The sequence below is a fragment of the Terrapene carolina genome, unplaced genomic scaffold (assembly GCF_002925995.2).
Source record: "Terrapene carolina triunguis isolate 2854851 unplaced genomic scaffold, T_m_triunguis-2.0 Scaffold430, whole genome shotgun sequence".
NCBI classification, from domain to species: Eukaryota; Metazoa; Chordata; order Testudines; family Emydidae; genus Terrapene; species Terrapene triunguis.
In genome coordinates, this window is record NW_020664781.1 from 1,151,184 (window position 1) to 1,172,210 (window position 21,027).

The 21,027-nt window shown below is 50.1% G+C and overlaps 1 protein-coding gene across 1 annotated transcript in view; it reads right to left on the reverse strand.

Moving 5' to 3' along the window:
* Positions 1 to 2,798: 2,798 nt before the first annotated feature.
* The window catches only part of LOC113407840 (arf-GAP with Rho-GAP domain, ANK repeat and PH domain-containing protein 1-like), a 56,296-nt gene continuing 38,067 nt past the window's right edge, over positions 2,799 to 21,027 (reverse strand). The window contains exon 2 of the mRNA XM_026658359.1: positions 2,799 to 3,609. Coding sequence (XP_026514144.1) covers positions 2,799 to 3,539 — 741 coding nt within the window. The 5' untranslated portion in view covers positions 3,540 to 3,609. The remainder of the gene's footprint in view (positions 3,610 to 21,027) is intronic.

The following is a 21,027-nucleotide window of genomic DNA, read 5'->3' on the forward strand; positions in this document are numbered from 1 at the left end:
GTGGCTAATTTCACAAAGGCACTGGGACGCGAGCTGACGGTGAGGAAACATGATCCAGAGCAGTGTTTCTCAGCGTTTTCGGGTTGATGCCCTCTTATTTGAAGTCCAAAATTTTCAGGACTCTCTGACGTTTACGCTAGAAGTAAGAGTAAAACATGGATCAATGCTACCAAAGAATTGATGCTAAGCCTGTCTGTCTGTCTGCCTGTGAGAGAGAGAGAGAGTTAGGGAGACTTCAGGCAAGTCACTTAATCCGCCCTGTGCCTCAGTTCCCCACAGGGGTAGTACTTTACCAGGGTATTGTGAGGGTACAATCTAGCAATGACTGTTCAGCGCTCGCATGCTCTGGTGATGTGGACCATACAGCTACCTAGATAGATACGGAATGCCTCTCTGAGGCTAACTTATGGGGGAAGTTGAGCGCCTCTCAGGCAGGTTAGTGAGTACAGACAGCTCCTCTTGCTGGAAGAATCAGCTTGATTTTGCAGGCAGTTCCCCTTTGCATTTACTTTCCAATTCTCTACAAGATTTAAAACTATCAACCGGAAATGTTTGCAGAACATTCATTAACTGTTCTAGTGGGTCATTTTCATCCCCCAGATCTTAGGCGTCAGTTGCACGAATTCTGCACTAGAGAGCAGCATTACTCCAAATAAAACAGACAGCCCCTTTTCGGCTGTATCATGTGCTGAGCTAGGCAGAGACAATCACTCTAGCCAAGGCCAGCAGCCATGGCTGCAGCATCTCCGCTTCCCCCGTGAGCCACTTCCCGAAAACCCCAGGAAATCTCCCTGGAAGGAACAAACCTGGGAAAAGTCACTATAACGAGACGATGTTCAGTGCTGGTTCGTGTTCAAAGGACTGCACAATTATCCTCCGCTAGGGAGGGAAGGATCTTTATCCCCCTTGCAGAGAGGGGGAAACTGAGGCACACGGGTTGCGAGACTTGCTCCAAACTACAGAGGGAGCCAGTCTCAGACGTTCCTGTCATAGGAGCTGTACATGTTCCTAGAAAGACTGTACCTCCGGAGTCCCTCCTCCCAGGTCCTGTGTACAGATCACTAAGCCACGTCTCTGTCTACTAAACCACTACCAATGACCATGCTTTGAGCTTTATACAGTGCCTCATGTCTGCGTGTGCGGAGACCACAGCCTGTCACGCTGACCAGGACTGTCTCCTGGAGCAGCGACCACCTGTTTTTTCTGTGTTTGTGCAGCGCCGAACACAACGAGGTCCTGGGTCATGCCTAGGCTGCGAGTATGAGGAGGATACAAATAAATAATAATAAGCAAAGCCCTGGGCACTCCCTCCGGGTGGTGCGGAAGGATTATTATCCCCAGTGTAGAGGTGAGGAATTTGGACACAAAAATTATTGCCCAAACTTTCAAGAGTGGGCTCAAATTTGGGGTGCCCACGTTGGGACCTACTGGGGCCTGATCTGTGGCAGGGCTGGGCACTTGGACCTCTGAACAGCAGGCATGGGGGGAGGTCCCCGAAGCTGGGCACACAAAAATCTGTGGCCACTTCTGGAAAACGTGGCCCGTGCCCAGGTACCCACAGCTGAGTCAGAGGCAGACCTGGGCACCAAACCCAGAGAAGTCCTAGTCTCCTGCTCTAACCACTAGACCTACAAAGTTTATAACGTTTATAGAGAGAAGAAAACGCACCCTGTTCGTGGGAAGCGAAATCAACACCACACAGTGCCACCCATCCACACGAGACACCAGGGCCAGCTCTAGCGGCGGGCGGGCAAGCCGGGCAGTCACCCTGGGCCTAACTTCCACACTGCTGTGCCACTCGGCTTTTTAATTATTTTTTCTCCATTCTGATTGGAGCAAAAGTAACTGGCCACTCTGATTGGAGGCCTGCTTTTTTTGTTTGGTTGTTTTTTTGCTTTGCTGATTGGCCGGATGTGGCTGGTTTATTTTTGCTCAGCTGCCGGTGTTTGGCAAAATGGGTAGGGCCACTCCTGAGGGAGATCAATGATTTCTGTGATACTCAACACACACACACACACACAAGTCTCATCTCTGTAGTCGGCAGCCTGCTATACAGTAACATTCCCCAGCATCAGCTCAGAGCGCCACAGCTGACTGGACTGCACACCCGGCAGTAACTCACGCCGATCTGGTGGCCTCCGTGGGCTCCCCGTGGGGACTTTGGTGACCACCACTAGGCAAAGACTTTGTGCTGCAGTTACGGAGAGAAAGCCCCCCTCCCAGCCCTGTCCCAGGACAATCCCCTTTCTATCTACACCCAGCGATTGAGCTCCCTCTCCCCTGCACTGTCTGCTTCGGGGCGCCCAGCGTCCTGTCCATCCTTCCAGACGGGAGTCCCTCAGCCAGTGCCACAAGGTGGAGAAGGTCGCTGAGCTGCGTGATGCCCAGTATTAGCACTACGGCCATTTTCAAGGGGACACACAAACATTTGGGTCGATGGCTCTCAGCACCGTCTCTAGGAAAACGGGTTTGGGACGTGCAGACGCATCTACATAGCTCAGGCAGTTCCTCAGACCCTTCCTGGACTTCACACCCACGGCTGCACCGGGTGACCCAGAGCCGGGATTCACAGACTGGCGAGAAGCGCACTGAGCTCTGCACGGGGCCAGCAATGGTTCCAGCAGCCCCTGGCCTTCCTCAGAGGTCCCTCGCCCAAGCACGGACCCAGCCTAACCTGGCTTAGCTCGGGAGACCTGAGAAGAGCCAGGTGACGTGGCCCTCAGTGAAGGCACCTATCCCGACCCCCCCGGCCTGCATCCGATTCCACAGTCATCAGCCTTCCGATTCTCCTATTCGCCTTACCTGGTGGCCGTCCTCTGGGACAAAGCCCTTGGTGGCAGCAAGGGCGGTCGGCTTGGCAGGGGGGGCACCTTGAGGGAGAGGGGCTTGGTCTCCAGCTGATGGCGTTTCACGGGCAAAGGGGGCAGCGGTGGTTTCCCCTTCCCTTCAGGGACCACTGGCCCCAGAGAGAGCTTGTCTCTAGCTAGCAGAGGAGCGGGCAGCGGAGGGGCAAAGTCAGTGAAGGGGGGCGGTTCGGTGCGACAGGGGACAGTGGGGGACAGTTCGGCAGAGACAGGAGGCGACGCTGAGGAGAACTTGACGGGAGGGCGACACCCCAGTCTGGGGGGGATGGGTGGGGGCACCTGGCAGAGGCCGGCAGGGTTCTCCAGCTCCGTGAGAAGAGGAGACTTCCTGCTGGCTGGCGTGACCGAGTCACCTTTGAGCTCCGGCTCTGCCTGGGTGGTCACGGCATCCGCGCTGACCCGGAAAATGTTGCGTTTCATGGGGACCGGCCTCCTCGCTGCTACCACAGGCCCCTCCGTGGCTGACGGAGTCTCCATGAAGGCCTTCTGGAGCCCAAAGAGGATGCGCTTGCGATGGCCCGGCAGCAAGATCCCGATCCGGGTCAGCGCCTCATCCGTCAGGTTCCTGCAGTCCGACACCTTCCAGAGGTCATTCTTCTCAAAGCTCTCCAGGTACTGGTCCAGGTGAAGGGCTCTGAGCCATTCAGCCACAGGCAGGGACGCCCCTTCCTCCATCGTGGGACGGGGGAGCTCCACCTCAGTTCATTTCTCCAACGCGTGGTGAGCTTCAAAATGGCATCCACGCCTAGAGGGAAACAATCAAAGAGCTCTTAAGAACGTACTGGGCAAAGTGTTAGCTGATCATAGCCCCTGCAGAAGGGGAACCAAGCCTCCAACCCACCTCCCGTGTACCAATGCAACGTCACACTGCAGGTGAACAGGCATCAGCGCATCAAACAGGGAGGGGACAGAGGCCCGGTCCTGCCACTCTTCCTTGGGCTGTTCCACAAAGCTTCCCACTAAATCCCATGAGATTCTTACCCCATTTTACAGAGGGGAAAACTGAGCCCCGGAGACGCTAAGACCAATATTTTCATGATACCGTCTAGATCAAAGTGGGCTGATTTTCAGACCAGGCCGTTCTATTCTATCCAGGGTCTTATACCGCCCTCATCAGCACAGCACCCAAGCGCCTTAGCCCCCGTGAATGCCACAGAAGTCAACAGGAGCAGTGGACTGTCAGTACCTCTGAGAAAATCAAGCCACTTTGTTCAGGTCCCTGCGTGCAGCTTTAGAAGCCTCGCTTCAGACAGCCAAACAAATCTAGCGGCTTGCCCCAAAGTCAGCCACATAACGCTGATTAATTTACCCAGAAGACCCAAGCCAACATGAACGTCGCCTACGAACCCACAGAGCAGATTGGAAAATGAGGAAGCTCCCACCTTAGACTAAGTATCAGCAAAAAAACCCTGAGAGCCAAGTGTGTTCGACTGTAATAGTCTCCCCAAAGGGAAGTGGTGGAGATATAAGGATATTAAAAGCTGGGCTGCTGACACAGCGGGGGACAGACTGGAAGGAACACTCCTACGCTGGCTGGGCCACGTGCCCCAGTCTGGCTCTTCCATCTCTAACTCCTAATATTCCTATCAGGAGCACACACGAAAGAGGCAGGAGAGGGTGAATATGGCACATTGGGGACCGGCACAAACACAACAGACATCAACCGCCCTGCGTACATAGGGACAAGGGGACATCCCATTCAGCAGCGGCAGAGTGGGGGCTGGATGGAAACCAACAGAGCAGGGACTGTTGCAATGTTGCGAGTGCCACTGATGCCCAGAGAGTCACGGCAGTGTCCTCACAAGGCCCAGCGCTTCTCTGACTGAGAGACACTCCTTTAACTCTGGCTCCTTGCTCGCGATGCCAAAGCCTCGGCTGACCACAGAGCTGTTACAGGGTCAGAAGCAATACTGTGGTGAAAACCCTCTGTGACGTTCCCCTGGTGTTATCTGGACCTGTGATCTGCTAGGTCACTCCAATCCTCGACTCTGGGAGCCAGCCGTACCCTCCTCTGCTGTGAGAACCTCCACTCCTGTGCCGTTCACGCACAGGCTCTAGCATGTAAGCTGCTCCCAGCACACAAGTGAGCACTCTTGGCCAGACGCTGCTTGGATTGTGCAACTGAATGACACTAGCCAATATCTCCGGTCCCAGACGCAACCCTAGGAGTCTCCGTCTTGCAGTGTCCAGTTATGCCCGCTGGACGCTGCAAGCTTATATGAGTTCATCAATTTAACAAAGAAATTGATATGTACCAGGCTTGTTATCCCAAGGGGAGTCCCTGACACACTTCAAACCAAACACACTGCTTCAGGTAGAACAAACAAACAGAGAGACGGGGCTGGCAGCACAGCTCCGCCAGAGGGGGCCCTGAGGAGGTGTGAATTGCCCCTCTGCTCCTGGAGAGTTTTGCCTGGGCTTGTTATAAGCTATGAAGACACATTTTCAGCCTCATAACTATACAGTTTATGTGAAATTACAACCTATAACATTAGAATAACAACAATGCTCAGTGCAGCATGAGCCTTCCGAAGACACCCAACATGACAAACTTTGCATTGGATACCACACAATCATATTATAAAGATGAACATGGGGGTGCAGGGTGTTCCCCTGAGGTACAGAGTGCTACACCCTCATCATGCTGTCTGCTGAGGGATAGCCCGTCCAGAGAAAGATCTTCCATCCTTCAAGGTGCTACCCTGCTAGGATGGTTCCTGGACACACACACACAGTTTGGAGAAATCTCCCCAAATCTCTTAATAATTATTGGTATTATTATTTTTTATTTGTATTCTCGTAGCACCTTGGAGCCCCAGTCACGGACCATGGTGCTAGGGGCTGTACAAGAACTAAGAGATGGTCCCTGCCCACAAGAGCTTATAAACTAAGAAACAACAGATGGATATAGCCAGACAGAGCAGCGAGTACCGGGAAACAATGAGACACTATTAGTCTGCAGGATAGGCAGGGGGTCTCAGCACACCGGATGCCTGACCACTAGAGATCTCCTTGTTTTCCATGATTAATAAAAACAAATTCTCCAATAAAAAAAACCCATAAAATTCAGTGTTTTTCCACCATTAAAATGAAACGCTGAACCTTAGTTCCCCTAACCACAATCTATACAGGTATCAGTTGAACACAATCTTTCGTGGATATATTTACAACGTTTAGGCAAGTTTGAAGCCTGCCACTGCCATCAATCATTATTAGAATAAAATAAAATGAATAGAACGACCCTGTCACAGTGTATTGTTTCTCTACTGTTGTCAATGGTCCTGCTGTTTCAGCCTCATCTTCGTTTCCCTTCATTCAGTTTATGTTTAGCGCTTTCCATGTGTTCTACAATTGCCTGCCTTTGAACATAATCTGCTGCCTTGCTGCATACAGTATGGACCAACCCATTACCATCAACGTGAAATTTGTCCTTGCAAAACTCAGACACACAGTCTTTAGGGGGAGTTTTTAAAGTTTCCACCACCTTTTCATAACTTTGCTTACTCCGGTCTGGAGGCTGACGTGAAATTTGAGACGCATTAAAACACGAACCCCTCTACGCCGCTGAGTAACTGCTCGACGCCGGAAGCAGTTTGTTGGAGTATGTTTAGTGATGTCAACTTAAAGCGTGTTCAAAAATCAACCACGCGAGGCGGAGGTTGCACACATTGAATAAGTGGCACTGGTACTTTCAGTAAAACATAGTGAATGGTGAATCTGTGTTTTTTATTTTTTCACAAACTGTAAAAACTAAAGACTCTTTGTAAAAACGCAAATTCCGGGTTTTTCCGCGGCAAACGGATTTCTAGGATCCCTGTGGCCCACTGTCCCGTTTTCTGTAGGCATCACAGCACAGGAGAATTTTGTGGAGGGATTTGAAGAAGGACGAAGAGGTAGCTCTGCTAACGGAGACAGGGCGCTCCTCCCAAGCGTGAGGGCAGAGGTGACACGTTGGGGGGAGAGGAGTCACATGACATGCCTCTCCAGATCTCTGCCAGGGTGGGAGTCGAGCTGAGCGCGGTTAAGGGGGATGTACCTGGGAAAGGCACCAGCAGCTACCGCTCTCGCTGAGCCCCGCTAGGGGGTGCCCAGAGCAGAGAAGAGAGACGGGGCCGGCAGCACAGCTCCGCCAGAGGGGGCGCAGGGAAGCCCTCTGAGTCCCATCTCTTCCTCGCCCGCAGCCGCAGTTACCCACTTGGCAGTAGGTGTCTGGAGCCCGCTCTGGCCCGTGCCCGCAGTGGGGAGGTGGTGGGAGAAGTAAGTGGGGAAGGAGCTGTGAGGGGTATGCAGGGAAGGTGGAACCGGCTTCCAGCAGGTGTGGAAGGCACCGGGGTAGTAGAAAAGGGGCCATAGGCAATGCGTCAGGCGGTCACATCCCCCTCCCAAACCTTTAAATTGTGCTCCCCACCACCCAGAGTTACGGGTTGTCTCTGTGTGAGGGGCAGCAGGGGAGAAGGCAGAAAGGGGCTTATTTGAAATGTTAACAATGGGCAGAGGAGGCTGCCTCATGGGCTGAGGGGAAGCACTGCCCAACAGCTCGATAGCGTAGGGGACGTGATAGGTAGGGTGGGCCTTGCTCCGATAGAGACGGGGGGAGCCAGGGGAAGGGGTGCAAAGAGAGGGGTGATACGGTCAAAGCGGCAGGCTAGGAAGACGACCCGTGCAGCAGCATTCGGAATAGATCCGAGCAGAGCATGGTTGTATTTGTCAAGGCGGGAGAGAAGGAAGTGGCAGTAATGAGAGATAAGCGCTCTAGCTGGGAAAGGCCATATCTTAGAAATGTCTGCAGAAAGAAGCTGCAAGATTTAGACATCGCCAGGAGGTGAGGACCTAGAGAAAGGTGCAAGGCCCAGGTGGTGGTGTCCATAGCACTCGAGAAAGGAGGTAGCCAGAAGGTTTTTTTGTGGAGGTTAAGGGGGGTGGTGGAGGGGAGATTCAGAGCTCTGCCTGAGCCATGTTTAGCTTGAGCTGATGGCTACACAGCGAGGAGACATCAGAGAGACAGGCTGGGATTTTAGTTTGGACAGAAGGAGGCAGGCATGGAGCAGAGAGGTGGATCTGTGAGCTGACAGCAGAGAATCGGGTTTTGAATTTGTGTTTGTGGATGAGATTGCCCAGAAATAAGGTGTAGAGGGAGAAGAGAAGTTATGTTTTCTGGTCATATACAGAGAAGAGGTGCCATCAGCTAACGATGTCAGAGTGGTGGGAGACTCATTAGTGTCTGGAGCACAGCAGCTAGCTAACAAGGTGACTGAGGATGAATGGGATTCATTAGCCAACCCTGCATGTTGCTGCCCTACAAGGCGAGAAGAATCCTGCTTTGTATTTTAGCCACTGCTGATGCCTCATGAAAAACAATCCATGTTGGAAGGGTTTAAACTGAACCAGTTAACCCACACTCCATTCTTTAATCCGCTGGGAGGTGGTCTGTTCTAACTGGTTCTCGGCACCTCTGAAATGCAGCCACCTCTGGGGTGGCTGCCACATGGTGCATCACAACACTGCTAAACAGTGAGGGGAAAATTCCAGCCAAGGACACCAGGACAAAACCTCTGCTCTTAAGAGTAACAAGGCATCGTTAACGGCCCCACGTAGCAGACAGGCGTGAGGTTCTTAAGGCTGCCTCCTGCTCCAACACACAGATTAACCATCTCAGAAGGAAGATGGTCTGAGCTGATCCTGCTAAGATTTTAACCTGCAGTTGCAGGGAGTTAAGATATTTCAAACCAAAGCTTGTGCGTCCAAACCACACCTCCGACACCCTGTAAGAAAGAGCATGTGTAAGGGAAGAAGGAAGGAAGTGTAGGTAACTTTCTTATCCCTCTCTTTGCTCCGAGATAGGGGAACTAACAAGGGACTTTCTCAGGGACTGGAATGACACTATCAGGTTGAGCTGCCTGAGGCTGATGGTTAATAGAATATCCACCCCAACCCTCGGCATCTCCGCAGAGAGAAATAGTTCCCTTAGACAGCTCGCTCCTGAATCTGACAAAGAGGTTAGAGTGGTGGAGGCTGATCTTCCTCTCGTACCAGTGTCACTCAATCAATGGAGGTCAATCAACGTAACACTCATCAAGAAGAGAATCGAGCCACCGCGTTCTCTCAGCTGATGCGCCGGCTGGCAGGACAGGAGCAAGCTGTTACATGGGAGTTGCCATCCTGGCTTAGATTATTGCCCCATCAAGGCTGTCACCCACCCTGCTGCGATGGGTTCTGAGAGAGGCAAGAAAACTGACAGGTTTCAGAGTAGCAGTCATATTAGTCTGTATCCGCAAAAAGAACAGGAGTACTTGTGGCATCTTAGAGACTAACAAATTTATTTGAGCATAAGCTTTCGTGGGCTACAGCCCACTTCATCAGATGCTGAAACCTGAAAACGGAAACCTCCTAACCCTCCTGCCTCAGGAGAGGACACGTTCTCACCCGACTCCCCCGTAGGCCAATATCTCACTCCCCGAAGCATGAGAGTCGATCACACCGACTACCTTAGCTTGCACAGCTCCAGTAGCGAAGGCAAGCAATCAGGACCAGAGACCACTCTCAGTTACACCGTGGAGCGGAGTGACTCCATGTTTAGACCAGCGCCCTGGAGACTACAGATTGTATCAAAGAAGAACCAGCCGAATGAAGGAAAGCACAAGATGATTTCAACATCACTCCCCCACTCAGCCTCCCAAAGGAATTCCCGAAGGGCATAACACTCCCAGCTGGAGACCCTACCACTCCTTGTGAGATGGAAGAGGGCAGAGTACACCGCAGGGCTGCATCTAATTAAACCCAAAAGAGCAGAATTCATGCTTTTCAGCGGGAACAGAGCAAGGCCACTGCTGAGCATGTCTGTATTTCTATCTTCACAGAGCCTGCAGCAGGGGGGGCTCTAAAGTCCCTCCTCACCTGGGTTAGAGAAGTCTGGGAGCAGCCCTGGAGCAGCCTGAGAACTGGGAAAGACTTGGACAAACAGGAGAGACACCAAAGGGAAATGTCCTTATACCAAAGGTACAGGATCACTATGAACTGGCTAATGTTGCCACTGGCTACAGTCAGAGACGTCTGCAAAACACAGCCTGGTGCTAATCAGTCATGCAGAGCCAGGAGTCCTTTCGCACTCACAGGAAAACGGTAAGATCTGGAAGTTTTGGGGTGTCTGAGAGAAACACTGTGGTGGAGCTACTTAAGACTACATGGAGCAGGGTTCAAATCGCTTAATAAAATAGGATGATTCCCAGAAATCAATCTCAAAGGGGGGACTGTTTCAAGCAGGACAGTGTTTGACTCCCCAGGTACTTTCCACTCTCCCCGGAGCCTTCGTTGCAGCATTCTGACAGATTTGCAAGACGTCTCTCCTTGTTTTGTTTGGGTGCCACTAACATCAGGTTTCAGAGTGGTAGCCGTGTTAGTCTGTATCAGCAAAAAGAACAGGAGTACTTGTGGCACCTTAGAGACTAACTAATTTATTTGGGCATTAGCTTTCGTGGGCTAAAACCCACTTCATCGGAGGAAGCCCACGGGGGGAGAGATAGCTCAGTGCTTTGAGCATTGGCCTAGTAAACCCAGGGTTGTGAGTTCAATCCTTGAGGGGGCCACTTAGGGATCTGGGGCAAAATCAGTACTTGGTCCTGCTAGTGAAGGCAGGGGGCTGGACTCAATGACCTTTCAGAGTCCCTTCCAGTTCTAGGAGATAGGTATATCTCCATATAGTAAGTACTCCTCATTCTTTTTTACTAACATCAGGGTCTCAACAGGCACCAATTTGAAATGTCACAGCGGGCTACACGGTAAGGAAAAGCCCCAACGCAGAGTCATTGCTAGGCCTGGGTGGAGAATTCAGAATACAAACCGTTGTTGTTTGGCTTGTTCGTCATAATAGTTTTATTTTTCCAAGGCCAAAGGAGGACTGGATTTCCCCCGAGGGATTCCATTTAGGATGGATTGAAATTTTTCCAGCAACATCGGTTTTTGATGGAAAATTGTGTTTTTGACTAAATGATTTTTTTGTGTGTGTATGTGTGAAAAGTGACTGCTTTCCATGGAAAAGCCCAGTTTTTCCATCCAAAAAAAAAAAAAAATAGAATTCCTAAAACCAAACTATTTTGGCCAAAACCAGAGAGACTTTGATTTTGAAGTGTTACTGCAGAGCTGCGTGGGCGTGGTCTAGCTGGACAGTCCATGGGACTCCTGGCAGTTCCCTTGTTAGGAAATGCAGCTGAACAACTTGGATTCTAACTTAATGCCATTTGCGTGCGGGATGCAATACAGAAGCTGATGGGGGGCACATCCCCACTCCCTGTTTATTCAAGGAGCTCAACTCTCTTAAACCATTGACTCTCAACTGTTGGTGGGTCATGTCTACACTACGGCGGCACAGTTACGGCACTGGTCGCACCCAGTGGAGATGTGCGGCGTCCTCCAGCTATGGAAGGGGTTTTCCATCACCACCAGTACTCCAGCTCTCCAAGCGGCGGTAGCGAGGTCGATGGAAGAACTCTTTTGTTGAGCTACCCATGTCTTCACCGGGTGTTAGGTCACCATAGCTACGTCACTGAGGTGTACCGTAACTATGTCGACCAAACTTTTATGGGTACATCAGGCTTTCCTATTAGGCCAGGAAAGCTTTGCCACAACTGCTGGCCTAAGGGGACTCGATCCTTTGTCACACAATGGCACAAAACAACCAGGAACCATTTCGCCTTGTAATTAATGCAGCTAGACTAGAAAAGTCTGGAAGACGGAAGTGGGAAATCAGTGCAGTTCACGATGGACAATCGTCACACACCATATACATCTAGCGGCCTCTAATGGAAGGGGAGGTATGGAGCAGATTTGACCCACCGGCACATGTTTCTCCATTAGGCCATCTGGAGATCACAGCAGCAGGGTCAGGGAAAGGGAATCATCTCCATCTGCTTGTGGGAAAGGAATGGATGGCCATGCAGGGGTGAGCATTGCCGTGAGAAGACCAAGCACAGTGAATGCAGGGTGTGGATTACTTTTCTGGTGGAAAAATTAAGTCCCATGCCAAGCTCAATAACCAACTTGCAAGGCAAGCGTATAAACACAGCACCGAGGGACAACTCCACTGGCTCCATTTGCATCTCAAACTCAGACCCCCTGTCCTAAGGCAATTGTCTGCTTGTGCAACAAATCACATGTAAACAGACAAATATACCCATCAGCGGGGTTTGAACCTAGGAGTTTGGATACCAAAGCCCCTAATAATCGAGCTAACAGCGTGACTCCATCAGCTGTGAGAAGTAGCAGGTTCTTATCCTCCATGTGGCCAACTATTAGAGATATATGTGAACATATGCACTAAACCAGCCAACAGATTTTGATTTGCAGACAAAAGGCTTTTCAAATAAATACACCATTTTTTTTTCCCAACTTGACAAGCCAAAGGAGGAAGCAAGATGAATCTGCTGTTGGATTTGGCTGAAGTCAGTCAGCCAAGGATCCAGTTTAATCCCAATGAGGGCTCAAAGCTACTCCTGTGTGCAACTTTTAAAAGAGGAAGAGGCCTCAATCAGTGAGAAAAAGATCCATTGACTGCTGTGATATTATTTATACTGATTAGCAATTGATGGATTATTCTCCTGCCGTGCCCCAGATCTATGTAGATCACTATCCAGCTTCTAGAGAGGCCAGCAAACAACCCATTCAAGAGTCACAGAGATTTCTGCAGTCCAGAAAAAGGAGACAATGAAGTTACCCAATGGCTGGTGCTTTCACAATCTTGCAGCCCAAAGTGAGACGCCGGGATCTTGCACCTATTTTGCCCCGAAGGTTGCTGCCGGACTTAGCAAGCGGCAGGAGGGTGTTCTACCACCAGAGGGAGCAAGGAGGGATTGGCTTAGCAAGCTTATCAAGTTATCAAGGGATAAACTCCAGGGGCTGTTTGTGGAGGAGATGAAATCTTAACTCCATTGAAGTCTTACAAGTCCCAATCCAAGCCCCTTATACCCTCAGAGCTTGACTATCAGCTAAAGATTACCAGGGAGATTGACAGATTCAGAGTGTTTCAGGCCCGAAAGGGCCATTAGATCATCTAGACCAGCGGTTCTCAGCCTTTGTGGGCTCAGGACCCCTTTGTAAACGTTTACGGCCTGTCGTGACCCAGTAAACAGTCTGGGGGTGGAGGCTCTGGGGCAGAGCTGGAACTAGGCACTGTAGCGCCTAGGGCGCCAAGCAGATTTACCAGTCCTGGAAATGGCGCTGCCCTGGGGCAGTTTCAGTCGGATCCTGCGCCTTGCAGTTGGGTCCTGCCCAGCACTCACCCCACAGTGGCAGCTCCTGCAGCTCCTGTGCTGAGGGGCTGGCTGGGCTTGGCTCTCCGCTCCAAGTGTTACAACTTCTGGGGTTGCAGCGCGGCTCAGGTTTGGCCCCACTCCCCTGACTGGACCAAACCTGTGTGAGTGGAGTTGTGACCTGGCTCCTGGGGTTGCAGAGCCACTCACTCAAATACGGCCTACCCAGACTCCTGTCATCATGTCGGCAGGGCCAAACCTGAGTGGTGCTGGGACCCCAGAGGTCACAGTACCTGGAGCAGGGAGGCGAGCCCAGCCAGTCCTGTGGGACAGGAGCCGCAGGAGCTGCCACTTGACCCTTTAAAACATTTTGGTGACCCAGTTTTGGGTCCCGACTCATAGGTTGAGAAACCTAATCTAGTCTGACACAGGCTGGAGAATTTCACCTTGTTACCTCTGCATTGAGTCCAGTAATTTGTGTTTGACTAAAGCAAACCTGTGTTTGGTTAAAGCCTATCTTCCACAAAGGCAACTGTGACGGGCTGGATCACAGAAACCCCCTTGGGAGCTGCCACCCAATGTGCAAAGACTACCTCTGCCCCTGTTTTCCCTGCCAGCTCAGGACTCCAGCACCCTGTCTTGCTGAGCCAGACACTCCTGTCTGGCTCCAACACAGACCCAGGGTCTGAATCACTTGTCCCAAAGCTGCAAGTTTACCTGAAAACAGCTCACAGTAGTGTGCTTGTCTTTAGCACTCAGATGCCCAACTTCCAATGGGGTCTAAACCCAGATAAATCCGTTTTACCCTGCATAAAGCTTATGCAGGGCAAACTCATAAATTGTTCGCCCTCTATAACACTGATAGAGAGATATGCACAGTTGTTTGCGCCCCCAGGTATTAATACATACTCTGAGTAAATTACTAAATAAAAAGTGATTTTATTAAATACAGACAGTAGGATTTAAGTGGTTCAAAGTAGTAACAGACAGAACAAAGTCAGTCACCAAGCGAAATAAAATAAAATGTGCAAATCTATGTCTAATCAAACTAAATACAGATAATTTCCTCACCAGTTCCAGAGCACTCCCTTTTACAGGCTAATCACCTTTTAGCCTGGGTCCAGCAATCATTCACACCCCCTGTAGTTACTGTCCTTTGTTTCAGTCTCCTTCAAGTATCCTGGGGCGGGGGGTGGGGAGGTGGAGAGGCTCCTTCTTTAGCCAGCTGAAGACAAAATGGAGGGGTCTCCCACGGGTTTAAATAGACTCTTGTGAGTGGAGACCCTCCTCCTCCCTCCTATGCAAAGTCCAGCTCCAAGATGGAGTTCTGGAGTCACCTGGGCAAGTCACATGCCCCTGCATGACTCAGTCTTTACAGGCCGACACCATTGTCCACATGGTATCTTGCATGTCTCCAGGAAGACTTCTCATGTGGATTGGAGCATTCCAAGATGCATTGTTCCCCAAGTGTTTCCTGATCAGGTACTTAACCTGGCGAATTCCTTCCTAAAGAAGCTGACCAAATGCCTCACAAAGCTTACTTAGAAACCAAGCAAGCATACAGCCCATATTCTTAACCTCAAGTAGAAAATGATATATATGTACAAATAGGATGAATAGATATAGTAGACCATAACCTTTACGGAGATATGTTACATGGCACAGGCAGCACAAAACATATTTCAGTTATATCATACATACATTTATAAACACCCCCTCATCAAGCCTTATGGGGTACGCTGTCACAGCAACCAGCTTTAATCAGAAGATCTCCAGCGATGGAGAATCCACCCTGCCCCTTGGCATTGTGTTCCAATAGTTAGTCACCCTCACTGTAAAAGATCTGTGCCATTGGTGGCACATTGGCTGTTGGGAATGAGCTACAGAGCCTATGCATCTAGGTCACCGGCAGCAATGGAAAGTTGTTATCCTCCCATAGAGGTGGGAGTTGCGTTTGGCGACCTCAGTCCTCACGGCACAATAGAAATCATCATCGCTAACAGACTCACTTGATGGCTAAAAAGTACATATGGCCTGGAGAGCGCGCACACCTTTCACACCTACGCCTGAGGGGCTCCAGGTGAGAACGGAGGCGATACGGGAGGGAGTATCTTGCCCTGCCTGGCATCGTTCAGTTTTTACACCAACACACCAGTGTAGGGGACATACCACTGATACACTCCCCTCGTTATCATTATCTTGGCTATGCCAATTTACACCAGCTAAGAATCTGGCCCAAGGCCCTGACGTATTCCGTAGCTGATTTTCGGTGTCCATGGGTGTGTGTCTGTTAATGCAGGTAGTGGGGCACTGGGTAAACGGTGGCTGTGAGCCTTTCTCCCTGCATTTGCACAGTTCTGTCTCAAGGCTCACGAAGTCGAGTGTTTTTCCGATAGCCGCAGCTCCAGGAGTGTCATAATTCCAGGAAAAGCTCAGATTGCTTCTTTTCCAGTCCTCATGGTCGGTAGAGTAAAGCCTGAAGGCTCTGAAAAGAACCCACATTTCATTCTTTGGTAAAAATCCCAGGATTTTTAAGTCAAATGTCATGATTTTCAGGGCCTGACTCCTGATTTTTTTCAATATAAAATTTAATTTTAGCACCAGCAATACCCTGAACAGTAATAACTGACCATGCCCAATCTCTGGGGGTGCTGCTCAGAACCCCGCAGAGGCCATGGGCCGTGGGATAGCAGCCCCCCTCATGTCTCACTCCACCTGCCTCCTCCTTGGCTCCTTCCAGAACCTTCCTCTGAGTTGACCACTGCACCAAATCTTCCTCAGGAGGCTGTCTCAGACAGCTCTGCTGTGTCTTTTTAAGGGTCTCTCATTCCAATTAGGCCATTCCTTCTCTGGCTTCAAGCCTCTGGTCTCAGTTATCGGTCGTTTTGTCTCTCCCTATGGCTGACATGCTCTCCTTCGTCTGGAAACGACAGCAGGTGTCAAGCAGGCAAATGTACCAAGGAAAAGGGGATATGGTATTTCAAAGATAAAGGGAGAGTGATCTAGTGCTCAGCCTGCAGAACTGGGAGTCAGGACTCCTGAGTTCTATTCCTGGCTCTGACGGTGAACAGGCCACTCTGTGCCTCAGTTTCCTCATCTGTAAAGCAGGGATAGTCCAACAGACCTGCCTCACAGGAGTGTTGTGAAGATCAGTGTTTATAAAATGCTCTGAGATCCTCCAACTACAGGGTCTGTATGAATGTACAGCTGTATTACTGACCAAAATAACTAACTACACCAATAACAGAGTACCAGACAGCTCCAATACAATATTCCAGCCCCAGGACAATCAGAGTGGACAGGGGTAGTGTTTAGGTAGTGCCTCCTCTAGGGAAAACAGCCCACGTGTCCCTGTAGCCAGATAGGATAGTATGGCAATATACCAGCTCCACAAGAAGAGACAAGTCAAAGTTTCCACACACTGATAGTCCAGAGGCTTCCAGTCCAGCATGAGCCCATGTTTGGATGGCGACATGTATACAGTGACTTAGCGTATGCCAACTGTTACCATATGGTGGTGTCTGAGATAACTACAGTTATTCCTCCCCTGTTTCGAGTACGTGTTTAGAGAGGAGATGGATAAAAGGGGACATGAAAGATATACACAGAAATGAGAACTGCTGCAGACTGCCAGTTAAATGCTCCTGCTCACCTTTCTTCACAACACAAGAGCAGAGCTACATCCAGTGAAATTAAAAGGTAAAGCTAAAACTGATCAAAGGAAATACTCTTTCAAACACAATGTATAATTAGCCTGTGGAACTCATTGCAACAAGATATTCTGAGGCCAAGAAGTTAGCAGGATTCAAAACAAGGATTAAACATTTACATGAACAACCACCACAGTTTTGCCTGCTTGGATAACATTTTATAAGGGTTATAAAACCTCATGCTCTGAGGTGTAAGGCAACCGCTCACTGACAAGTGTTGGGAGGGAACTGGCCACCATACCGGACCAAGCGGGTCATTAGTGTAATCCGGTGTAACAATGCCAAGGCTCTGAGGAATTACTTTTTTTCTCTTGGACACCAAAGATTTACCCTGTTGATAAATCTTTACTGTCAATGGCAGTTTTTAACTCTTGGTTTTGCTTATAAGAACAGGCTTTTGAGACAAACACACAGATCTGAATCATGTTTAAAAATTCCCTCCTAGTCATTCAAGCCATGATACACTTTCTCACTAGGTACTGCTGTTTCCCCTGCCCTTGAGACATCAGACACACCCATCACCAGACCAAAGGGCTCATCCTAGCTCCACTGTCACGTCTTGTGTACTTTTCTCTGCAGTGAGTCACAGACGGCCCTGCCCCTCCTGCAGCCACGGCGCCCACCGCAGGCTGTTTTCCCCACAGGGTCTCTGGATGGCGTCAGACTTCCTCAATCGGACAGTGGTAGCATGTTGCACCACAGCGACAATATGCATTGACATCAGATCTTGGCGGCGGTCAGGGTGGAGTGACAAAGCCAGCTGTGATCTCAGGGGGGGAAATGTTTCTCTTATCCCCTTTTCGTGCTTTAGCCTCCCTATGCAAAGCAGAAGCCTCTTGAGTTGGGAGAACACCTTTGCAGGCCAGCTGCTCTGCAACCAGGAGGATTGCTGCAAGCTGAGGACAGCTTTTCCTGGCTCCTTTCGCCAACAGATCCCAGGAGGCAGCTGGCACTGGAGGTGCATGCTGGGAGCACCACCCTGATGGCCTCACCTAGTACCTCTCCCGGGGGACCCACTTGCCAGAGCTCAAAGGCAGGTAGTTTTCTGGGGGAAGGGCCGCGTTTCTGAGAGTGCAAAGCTAAGGAACAAACAGCAGCTAGGAGCTTCCACCAGGGGCAGTGCCGAGTACGGGGGACTACAAACCTCCCAGCGCCGGCGTTCACCTCCGTCTGCCGCAGCCGAGTTCAGACCCCGTGTCCCCTCTCCTGTGCAAGTGTGTTCCTCCGCCAACCTGGGCAGCGGCTGAGCTCTCTACCCAGGAGAGGGCAACCCCCCTCCCACACTCCTCTGCGAGTTTCCTGCCCTGTTCCTCTCCCCTACCGACACTGAAGCTTGGCTCAGATCCCCGCTGCGGTTCACAGTGAAGTGAAAGTTCTCAGAGGCTCTGCATCGGTGTGGGCATGCATCTGTCGCTCCTCTGCAGAGGCTGGAATTTGCAGATACCCACCCACAGAGCCCCAGCACACAGGGCAGGGGAGGGGGAGGCACCACCAGACCCCTGCCTCTATGGGTCAAAGGTGATCCACTGATTTTGGAGGCAGAATCTCTGATCCTGTGAACCCTGGGTGGAACAATGCCTGGGGGAGCCTCACAGTTTCCAGTCCCTTATAGCAGCGGCTCTCAACCTTGCCAGACAACCGTACCCCTTTCAGGAGTCTGATATGTCTTGCGTACCCCTCAGGTTTCACCTCACTTAAAATCTACTTGCTTACAAAATCAGACCTCAAGATACAAAAGTGTCACATCCCACTATTCCTGAACAATTGTGGACGTTCTCGTTTTTACCATATAATTATAAAATAAATCAATTGGAATGTAAATATTGTACTTCCATTTCCGTGTACAGTCTACAGAGCAGCAGAAACAAGTCATTGTCTGTAGGAAATTCGAGTTTGTACTGACTTCGCTAGTGCTTTTTATGTAGCCTGTTGTAAAACTAGGCAAATATCTAGATGAGTTGATGTACCCCTGGAAAACCCCTGCATACCCCCAGCGGTACCCATGCCCCTGGTTGAGAACCACTGCCCTAGAGGGAGGAGTACTTGTGGCACCTTAGAGAATAACACATTTATTTGGGCAAAAGCTTTTGTGCGTTTTAGAGAATAACACATTTATTTGGGCATAAGCTTTTGTGCGCTAAAACGTACAAAAGCTAATGCCCAAATAAAAGTGTTAGTCTCTAAGGTGCCACAAGGACTCCTCGTTGTTTTTGCTGATACAGACTAGCACGGCTCCCACTCTGAAACCTGCCTTAGAGGATAATTCCAGGGTTGGGACATTCTGGCCCTCAGGATAAAAGAGCAAATAGCAAGGCTGAGACATCACAATTTCACGCACTAGCCATCAGCTAAGCAAGTGGGTCCTTATTTCCCTTACCTGGATCTGTTACAGCCAATGAACCCATCCCCACAGCCAGGGTCCACGGACAGCACCACTTTGTCCAATGTCTGACAAGCAAAATACGTTAAAATCGCCACCTACTGCCTCAGGGGCAGGTGGGGAAGCAAATTCCAGAGAGCAAAGCCATTACATGGTTCGACGCTATGCAGTCAGTGTCCTGATTCACAGAGGCAAAATCCTCCTGCCAACCTGCAGCGATTTGGGAATGTGTCTGTACAATTCATAATCTCACACAGAATTCATAAACTCTGTGCATACAGGCCAGGCTGCAAGCCCCATTCTGAATGCGCAGCCATTCGCTCTTGTTCTCTGTGGCCTGTTTGCCTCCACGCTGGATTGAGATTCCAGAGACTGGCCGTTGAAGTTACATGTTCTTCCATTGAAGTGGAATCGCTCTAGCCCAGTGGTTCCCAAACTGGGGTTCGTGAACCCTTGATGGTTCGCAAAATATATCAGGGGGTTCTTAGAATAAAATTCTGTAATGGTGGACAGAGCCGTTCCTAGGGACCCCAGGCGCCGGGGTCCGGCAGCCCGAGCACGGTGACTATGACTTCCTGGCAGAACAAGTTTAAGCTTTGTTGTAGTCATGCGTTGTTTGCCTGGACTGCTCAAGACCCGAATGCTTGTGGGAGGAACTCTCTATTTGAGTTGGCTTCTTAAATACCTTCGTGCTGTTTCACGTCTGGTACTCCTTGATGAAACATGTAGAAGGCTTAATCGAAGTGATATGAGCTACAAAAGTGAAATCTTGGAAGAGTGTTGCCGTTTTCATAATGTAATAAAATTAATAATGTAATGATAAATAATAATGTAATAATAAATAGTGTGTAATAAACGTGTCATAAAAAAACCAAATTATTTCCAAGATCACTGCTTCTATAATTTACGCTCAGGTAAAGGAGAAAATCCCTGGAAATATTCATTTTTAGGAGGGGCTTCGCGAGATTTGATATTTTCGTGAAAGGGGTTCGCGGGTTGTTAAAGTTTGGGAACCACTGCTCTGGCCAATAGACCAGTTTCTACCCAGGGGAACTGGTTGCTCAGGGGAGAGGTCACCCGGCAACAAAGTCACCTGGCAGGAGTTTGTGCGCATGTGGGGAAGATGGCAAGGGTGTCAGCTGACACGGGGCTGAAAGGTTTTTAAAAGGGAAGAAGCTGTTTGCTTGGGGCAGGGTCATTTTTCTCGAGACCCTCCACCACATAACAGCGAGAGTTAAGCTGCAACCAGAAGCTTCACACCTTGGAGTGGAGTTCTGGGAGAGGGTTGTGTTCACCACTGGGCCTGGGCAGCTAGACAGGGGACTCTTGCTCTGAAAAGAGGATGGCAGATTGAAGTTCTGCACCACATGAGTGCTGGGGCAGTGGCTGGACTCTGTTCAGGCCAGGGACTTACAATATCTGGGGGATCCAGTGAAACAGGCTTGGATGCCCCTGACAGCAGGCCTAGTGAATAGCCGCAAGGGGGACTTGCTAGGATCTGTGACAAAGCCACGTCCACCTGCAGTCACTGTTACTATCATTTTCAGATTGAATTAGCACCCAACGTGTCCTAGGCATGTCCCTGAGGGAGACACAGACCCTGTCCCGGAGAGCTTCCCAATGAAGGGAGGAAGAAAGCATGTTACATACGAGCAGCGTGGCCCAGCGGAGGACAGGCTCAAAGTTTATTAGTTACCTAGTGGTTAGTGGATGGGTTTTTTTAAATATTAAACACATGACTTACTTTACCCATACACAGCCCCTACAGCTTGGGATAGACACGACATGCAAATACATCCCCGACAGCTCCCGTCCCCAACACGCAAATACAT